At 38.9% G+C, this 9,114-nt stretch overlaps 1 protein-coding gene across 1 annotated transcript; it reads right to left on the reverse strand.

The window, feature by feature from the left end:
- Nucleotides 1-994: 994 nt before the first annotated feature.
- On the reverse strand, nucleotides 995-8,800 carry nrsn1 (neurensin 1). The gene is made up of 6 exons (XM_069656295.1): nucleotides 8,716-8,800; nucleotides 5,078-5,193; nucleotides 4,863-4,955; nucleotides 4,625-4,743; nucleotides 3,389-3,576; nucleotides 995-3,246 (listed from the first exon to the last, which is right to left on the reverse strand). Exons 2-6 carry the CDS (start codon nucleotides 5,174-5,176, stop codon nucleotides 3,143-3,145), a joined length of 603 nt encoding a protein of 200 aa, XP_069512396.1. The 5' UTR covers nucleotides 5,177-5,193; nucleotides 8,716-8,800; the 3' UTR covers nucleotides 995-3,142.
- Nucleotides 8,801-9,114: the final 314 nt, after the last annotated feature.

A 9,114-nucleotide genomic window follows, 5' to 3' on the forward strand; every position in this document is an offset into this window, starting at 1 on the left:
TGCGTGTGTGTGTGCGTGTTAATAAGGTTCTGAATAGCACTCACACCCTCCTGCACTTCTCCTATCTAAATGACTCTCCTGATTGATTACATAAGCAGCTTCCACACAGAGTAGTGATGGCTTAGCATGTCGGGTCCATTGACAATTTGGAGCCGTTTAATTAATGAAAAAAAACCCCAAATAATTCTCAGTTTTTTCTCCTTAAAATGATCTTCAGACAGATACAGTATAGTTAACTAACACAGTATTTTAGGCATCTTAAAATCTAAAAGAGGATACAAGCTACAGTTTTCCATTCTGCTTATTTAAACCATGTGTAATATTACATCACTTAAATATCTTGTGCAATATTAATTTTCACTATAATCCTATACAGTTACGATTAATATCATGCGCTGTCTGTACATTCATCACCTGGTGCAATGTAAATATTTTATTACTTATTTTCTTCTCTGCCAAAACATCTTTTCCCACTTAGCTTACTTCCTTCAGTAAACAACTTATCATACTTCTATTGTTTAAGGTATTTACTCTTTACTACAGTGGCAAGCGCAATTGCGCTGCAACGCAAAACACGTGCAAAAGTCAAACACACATGCAACTACAGGCCTGGAGCGCTTCCGCTGTCTTGACTGGATTTTTCTTTTGCGTGTGTTTTCTGGGTTTGTGTGTTTTTGACTTTGCAGTGTTTCTGTATTTGCAGCACATTTGATGTTAATGCATTTGTTTCAGCCTTTTGCAGCACGTTTTTTTATTTGCAGCGCGTTTCTGTCATTGCATTTGCTTTGGCATCTTGCATGTGTTTTTGAATTTGCATCGTTTGTGAATTTGCAGCCTGTTTCTTCTAATGGAAACTGTTTGGGCCTTTACAGCATGATTGCCCTTGTCGGCCACCGTACTTTGCTAGGCGGTGACATTGAGATAGTATTTCTTTGCACTGACAAATTAGTGAGTGTGTTGTGTTTAGAAAGAATGGTCACTCATTTTAAGCTGCAGATATTTTTATTGTGTTCTTTGAAAAATAGACATACTGTATATATAGACACTGATATATATATATTTGTTCTTTATCCAATCCAACCTCCAGTACAGTAACAGTACATTATAGTTTTTCATATCACTGGGAGAATCCACTGTTACATCAGGAGACATTTAAACTCTGAGACCATTTTTCAGAATAAAAGCAAAAAAAAGAATCTTTGTGAATTTGCAGAACTCAACTTTGGTTTATAAAAGGAAGAAAATTAAAGTCACAAATCACAGCAAGAAGTACGACATTGTCAGCACATCGACCGATCACTTAATAACGCTCTGACCGCACTGGAGGGCTGGGTCATAACAGCTTGTATAACAGCATGGTGTCTCTCTTTGAAGAGTGGGCTGCAGCTTAACAGTGTCTTAATTACGTATGTGTTGTTCTTCATAGTTAGAGCTACGTGTTTGCGTTGTATCGGAGACATAACAGGATTTTCAAAGTAAAAGTAGAAAGACGGAAGAGTGGAGGGTGATGGAATAATATTCAAAGGTCAACTTACATGAGCATAGTTATTCATCACTGTTTGATATAGCAAGTACAGTATGTGGCATTGCTGCTGCATGGATGTGAGAAAGAGATATTATATATTTCTGCAGCATTGATGCACAGAAGCTTGACGGCACTGTGACTACCACTGTGACAAGTACATAAAGAAATCTGCATTTTTACACTGTTTGTTGTATCTGTGTGCAAACAAAACAACCAAAAACAACATATTTTAAAGTGGCACGGTCACATTAATGAAACAGAACATCTTAAAAGCAGCAAAACATGACCTTTAACAGCTTATTGTGCTTGGAAGTTAAAGCAAATGTATAAAACTGTAATGTTTTTCAGCTTACTGAAACATATGTCATGTAGTTTCAAGTTTTTCTGTGAGCGCAGGAAGGCAGTTATTGTGTCCACACAGACTAAAGACAGAGAGTCTCATGCTGTCAAACACGATGTAGCTGATGTGATCTCACCAGAGAGCTGTTCCTGCTCTCCTCACCCTCCCCTGTTATGTAACATTTGTGTCACGTTGCTGCCTCTCTTGATGCTCCCTTTTGCACCACTTTACCCACACAGCACCTGCACTCATGACTCCTAGCTGAGCCTGTTTTGATTGAAACTGTTTGCAAAAAGGCAACAGAGTCTCGTGTCAGGGAGAAAAGGACGCGCGGGTAATGATTTGTATTATGTGGAAAAAGTAAAGCCTTGATTAAGTGACGGGCTTTGTTGTTCTGCATGCTCTTTCTAGTTCGATGCATCTTTCATCAGTCTGTCTGGTCTCGTCTATCGATCCTGTCTGAAAATTCGCTGAAGGTCAAAAGCCTAATAAGGCAGAAGAAAATGTCAGTGTGAAATCTACCCTTAAGGTCTCTTCTAATCTGCGTTCATCTCTAATCCGCTCTGGTTGTGCGTGAACTTCAAGCAAATTATGTCGAAAGACTTCTCCATTCTTGCATGTAAACAGCATTAAAAAGAAGTGATTATAATGTAAAGCACATGTGTTGTATTGTGCGGTTTTCATTGACAGCTCTCACTCCGTTATAATGAAGTTGCACACATGTACACACAGCACACACAAAGCATAAAGAAATACTCCTTTGATTTCCGAGACACCAGGCAGAGCTAATGGTTGCTGTGTTCGCGGCTTCTTTTGATCATTTGTGTGAATGGGAGCCAATCAGCAATAACTTCAATCTCTACACCCTCCAGCATGCTATCTCACAAATGTGGATCCTCTCGAAAGAAAAACATCTTAACTACGATGTTGTTGTTCAGCGGCTGTGTTCTATTGATTTGTTTCTGTGGTTTCTCCTCTGCGTATAAGGCTGCATGTGCTCTGTTAGACTTATAATGAATTTCATACAAGTGATGCTCAAACAGAGGAGTTAAACTTTACTCAGCTATATTACCTCCGCACCTTAAAAAAATCAAGCTTTAATGTCAAACGCGGCGAGTAAAGATGAAGAGCCAATACTATCAGTCATGTAAGCTGACCTTTCAAAATAAGAAAAAAAATCACAGATCGACAGCCGCTCACGCAAAGTCTGCACACCGATCAATCATCACACACACACACACACACATCTTCACTGTATGACTTCATGTGGACTGCTGTCAGGTCTCTGACTTTGTCGTCGTTGGCTGAATGTTCTGGACTTTGGAAAGTGTGACTGGCACCTTTCCCTCTCCGGGGGTCGGCGCCCTCATTATGGGGGTACCTGCGATGAAAGCAGTTCTATTTTGTCGTTCATTCATACAAAATGAGCGCACAAAAAAACCCTCACACTTTACTACTGTCTGAATTTTCTAACCTACATTTTATACTGTGCTATAGTAAGTTAGTAGAGAGTGAAATCTTACCGACTGTTGCGTGCAGATCCGCCAACCTCTCCTTAAACTTCTGCTGCAGATACAGTTCTTCTTTGGAGTAGCTTTTGGCAAAGGCAGACAGCAGGAGACCCACAGCCATGGAGGTGCCTCCCACGCAGAACAGCACAGCTCCAGTCAGCTTACAAACATCCAGCGCGCGGTTGAAACTGACAGCGTGGCTGTTCAAGAAACAGACAAATAGTTTTAAAAAAGGGGGTATTATGCTGTTTCACATTTTAAGTCATATATATAATTTTACAAAGTTGGATGTCAATACTAAACGTGGGTGAATCTGTAGGTAAAAGTATGTTGGACTAATCCCCAGGCCTCTCAGCTCAGTCTGCAGGCTGCTGTGAACGCCAGGTTTCACACAGTTTTTTCTACAAGCTGTACTTTGTGACGTCATAAAGAGCAGGCCAATCAGAAGAAAGTGGGCTTGTCGGGGCGGCGTTTCTTAAAGGGACAGAACTGACTGAGTCGTTTCAGTCAATGAAGTCAAGTTTAATTCTATAGCACATTTAAAAACAACCAGAGTTGACCAAAGTGCTGTACAAGTTACAAGTTAAAATAAACGGCACACCAAAAAAACAATAAATGACAATAGAAAAAATACAAAGCAATATGTGTCTAAAACACTAGAAACGCTAAGGGCAACCAAAGGCCATTGAAAACATGTACGTTTTGAGTTTTATATTAAAAGAGTCCATGGAGGGGGAACATTTGATGGAAAATGGTAGGCCATTCCAAAGCTTTGGAGCTGCCACTGCAAATGCCGATCTCCCTTACCCACTAGCCTTGACCTTGGAACAGTTAAAAACAGTTGCAGTATGAGGGCCTGCACAAAGCACCAGTGTGAGTTTTTCTTAACTGTAAATTATGCTAAGCTAGGCACAGGCATCAGACTGAAATATGAAGCTTGAAATTAGCATAATAATAATAATAAAGCAGATCGGAAGTGTTGCATCGTTATCTGCAAATCCAATGGACCTGAAAAATCCTGACATATGTTTATCAGTCTACTTAACTATCAGTAAAAAAAAATCTAGATCTTACTCCATAATTTAACTTATTATGTATCATTATTTATTCTCTGTATTTGCTTGTGTTTAATGTTTTTTATGTGCAGCTAAGGTACTATTGCCCCTCCTTGGATTTAAAAAGTAGTTTAAATTTAATTAAATTCAATCCGCTCCCTTACGTTAATACACTGTTGTCTCGTGTTCCTACCTGTCAACAAATAGCAGATCATCCTCGCCAAATGCTTCGATCCTGGCTGGAGTGCCATAACCCACCAACACAACTATGAGGCCTACTACCAAGATCAAGGTGCCGAACGTGAGACAGACCTGCCAAAAAAAAAGAGAGAGCCTGTTATAAAGTCACCTCATTGCTTGCAGTCTTTTGGAACAACATTGTGGGTATCCAGATAACAGCAGGTAAGACGTGGTTCCGTTTGTAACCTCACCTTCCAGAGTAAAGAGCTCCACCTGCTCGGTGATCTCTGAATCTGAAAATCTTCATCACGTTCCCAGATGGAAGCTGTGCATTCCTCATAAAACTGGAGAAGAGATTAGAGACATGCTTCAGATGTGGACATTGAAACTCGCCAAGTAATTATAACACAAGGCTGTAAAGATGGAGGGAATTTTCTGTGTGTATGCATGTGTGTGTGTGTTGTACCTGGTGTAGGTAGGAGCGGACCCCATACTGCTGGCAGTTCCCGCTGGCTTGAGTTTGCTCTCCGTAGTCTGACCCACAGATCTCTGAGCAGGAAGTCATCCTTCACATCTGTCTACCTGATTTAGGACACACAAACACACATACATATATGCATGAATGCATGAGCACACACTTGCTGTAAGAGAACACCCACACGATTTGCACATTGTACATTTACACATTCATACACAGCAGCACGTCCCCTCACACACACAGAGCCAGAGAGTTACGTAACATGGAGCTGAAGGCGTCGGTGCCTCAGTACATTGAGATTAATGATGCGTTCTTCTTGTCGGCCATTATGAAATAAGCCATGAAATATTATATCTGTCCTCCGACTTGGATTCAATATTATGTCGGATGAATACACAGAGTGCTGACGTGCACATTTTCTTATTGTGTTGCATTCAAGTATAACAACATCAGAACCATTTATTTGAGCTGTGCATCAAATAAATAAACCAGTATGTGTACAGTTTATAAAGTTTCATAGGACATATAAATCAAGGACATATCCTGTTTAGTTTTTCATGCTTTTTCTTCTTACAGATGATGTTCAACGTTTGTCAATGCGATATGCTCTATCTCACAATAACTGTGATGGTACATGTACAAATTGGGACGTGTTTTAATAGATCTGTTACATCCAAAACATATGTGCTTTTACAGTAAGAAAATATATGTACAGTTTTACATACAGTTAGTGAATGTGGCTGTATGTTAACAGCTGAATATACATGATATATACAGTACATTCCTTTGTTTTGCTGCTATTAAAGTTAATCTTCCATACAAAAAAGAAAGAACATAAAAAAAAGGCAAACAGTTGCTCTAGGAAATAATATTATACACACACTCACAATTCCCCAAGTATCCATTTGAGATCCAGAGGCATTTCACAGCTCGGTGCTTTTGTACAAACACACATAACTTTGTCTCAAGTTTTTGTCAGCTCGCACTAAATCTCGGCTGCTGCGTCTGTAGCGCCACAACAGCAATAGACTGGGGAACAGAAGTGGGAACAAAACATCGATCCTGGTGCGGGCAGAGTTTCTGAGAAATTCGATAAAAAAATAATTACATCTCAGGAGCACATTCGTTTTCTTTATGGTTCCAAAGCAGCATCCTGTACTCGTTTTATATGTGTGACAAATAGACAAAGAAACTGCCCTTTGAAAATGTCAGTAAATCCAAACTTGAATCAAAACCAGCTGCTTACTATGACATATCTTATGTCAATGATAAGTAGTTACACACCTCTAAAGAAGAAAATAATCATATCCCAGAATGGCTGACTTACAACATATTGTAGTTTTATTAAGTGGTTATTAGAGTAAACAGTATTGAGAAGCATTTACTTAATGAATGGTACATGACAAGCTTAAGTGCAAAAGAGCACCTTTAAAATCAAGCCCATGTCTTAACATACAGCTGTGGTTACTTTTCAGATCCTTAATTAGGTAAGCCATAAAGGACATCAACATGTCTTCAATGTTTCTGCTCATGTTTGACAGCTGACATCAAGTTAACTTTGTCTATATAGCCACTAATTTATTGGAATAGATGTTTATTGCCATTTGCACAGGTAGAGGACAGAACAGGTGCACTGGAATTTGTGTGCATTGCTCCTCAAGTCAGCCTCATAAAATATAAAAGATATAAGAAGAGCTTCAGATTAATGTAACATAAAATAAAGAATAAAAGGTATACACTGTATAAAACATACACACTTTCTAAAAATAGAAAAGAAGACACTCTGTAAAACAATAATAAAATATAGGTACTCTGTTACTGCATATAATTTACCTCAATGGGCTTTACAATATGTATCCTTTGACCTTTCCTTTTTCAGGGATCTGTTTCTTTATATTGTTCAAATGTCAACAAAGCTCAAACAAGTTTGTTTTGTTGGGGGGAAAAAAGTTTGCAGTAGACATTTAATATGTTTGCATTCCAGTCTACAGACACCGTGTTCGTAATTTGAACATCCTTATCATCATTCAGATAATAAGAGATGATAGTTATTCAGAAATGTGTACACGGGATGGGGAGTGTCTCATGTCCAAAATGGTCAAACATGAATTCACCCAGTGTTCAGGAAATGTCAGGGTTTCAGTGAGATACATAATATGAGTGTACTGAGTGAAAAGCAGCATTAAGATGAGACGCACAGTTCCCTGGTACCTCATGTTAATCGTATTACAGCTTAATTTGTTCCTGCTGAGGACTCTCATGAACATCTGGCTCTTTCCCAATGCTATTAAGTTTCTCTGTACCCGAATCTGCATCTTTTCAGGAAAGCTTGAATATTCATTATCCAGCCAAATCATATCTGCAAAATATGGATTGATTGTTTATTATACACTGCCACTACTTTCAAAGCTATAGAGGCTCCATTGAGGCCCTTATTTACTTGCATTAAAACCCTAAACTTTAGTAAAGAACTGTAGTTATTTAAGGGATTTTTAAAAAAAACAGACTTTTCACATTATATGATTCAGTCATAAGTTGACTTACAATACCACATTTTTTAAATAAACAAAACAAAAATTAGCCTCAGTTATCAGAGACTAATTCAGTGTCCTTGACCTTGTGTGGTACATCACTCAAACATACAGAAACACACAAACAACAAGCATAAATGGCTCAAGATTTACAGATAAGTAACTTAATTGACATATGTGTGTGGCTATATTGAAACAATACAACCAAAACAATTGAGAGAAAGGTCAGAAACTAAAGTCAGATGAGCTAAAAACTCGCAGATGTACACTGTTACTCTTGTAAGGTCTTTTCATTCTTATCCTTTTTCCTTTTCCCTCATCAACAACACAGAAAACGAGATGTTATCAAAATAAAACTGATCCTCCCAATATCTCGACCTATCTTATCTCTTAACCTCAATCATGCTAGGTTTTGAAAAATAATATCTTTATATATCAGCACAATCAACAGAAGAAATATGCGAGTCTCTTATAAGTGTGTAACCCTGCCTCCAACATGTCCTTTCAACCGTTGAGCCGGGAGCTATCCGTGGTGCTGAACGCCATTATTACATCCAGCTCTCAGCCCCAGCAGGAAAACACACAGACGTAATATGTGACGCCAGTCTGATAACAGACCTCATCCATCCGTCCTCCCAACCCCCCATGAGACTCACACAGACACACAAGACGTTTTATATTCAGTTTAGAAAAGCGGACTTTACATCAAAGCATTTGGACTAAAACAGCTATTTTGACGTCTAAACCATCTGGAAAATGTAATCTTTTAAAATGACATCTGCAGGTGCAAGCTTTAGGTGGTAAGTTTTATCTCATAGGATTAAGATACCAAAGCCAGAAACGCCTTTAATTAACAGGAACTGCGAATTGGGTACAAGGTGGCACCACAAAGTTTAAAAGAACATTTTTTCGACGATTTCCTCATATGAACGCTACTTCCAGATGTGCAAGATGATATCGCGTGCAAGGATGACCCCGTTGAACGAAAATAAACAGGAAATATGCTTTCCAGATATGTTGTACATAAAAGCAACAATCCAGCTGAGCTTCTACATCAACAAGGTATTCGTAAAAATCACTAAAATCGTCATTTACCTGTCATTACCAGCTCGGAGAGTGATCACTCGCTGCTGTTCCCTCAGCCGGGTCCCATCACTCTACAGTCACCTCTCTCTCGCTCTCTCTCTCTCTCTCTCTCTCTCTTTCTCCATCGATGATTCAGATTTTCACGCGTTGCACTGCGCAGGCGTAACATCCATGACAATATATGATTCAATGGCGAATATAAATAACCGGGGAAGAGGGTTGGAAGGGTACCTGAAGAGAAAGACATTGGAGATAGTACATTCATGCCTGGAAGGTTTAATGGAAGAATGAACTGATGGATAGATAGATAGATAGATAGATAGATAGATAGATAGATAGATCTAGAGAGAGAGAGAGAGCGATAGCACACTATGGCATGTTTCTATAGGAACAGAGGGGTAGAAAAAC

The sequence above is a fragment of the Semicossyphus pulcher genome, unplaced genomic scaffold (assembly GCF_022749685.1).
Source record: "Semicossyphus pulcher isolate SPU_LCO1_2020_fin unplaced genomic scaffold, fSemPul1.0.p SCAF_9, whole genome shotgun sequence".
Lineage (NCBI taxonomy): Eukaryota > Metazoa > Chordata > Actinopteri > Labriformes > Labridae > Semicossyphus > Semicossyphus pulcher.

What these genes read in the sequence shown, in the direction of transcription:
- nrsn1 (XM_069656295.1), bottom strand. Translation starts at nt 5,176, where the DNA reads ATGACTTCCTGCTCAGAGATCTGTGGGTCAGACTACGGAGAGCAAACT. An exon ending in TCCGCTCCTACCTACACCAG is followed by an intron (nt 4,956 to 5,077) that starts GTACAACACACA and finishes TCTCTTCTCCAG; the next exon opens with TTTTATGAGGAATGCACAGC. An exon ending in GGATCTGCACGCAACAGTCG is followed by an intron (nt 3,247 to 3,388) that starts GTAAGATTTCAC and finishes CTTTCATCGCAG; the next exon opens with GTACCCCCATAATGAGGGCG.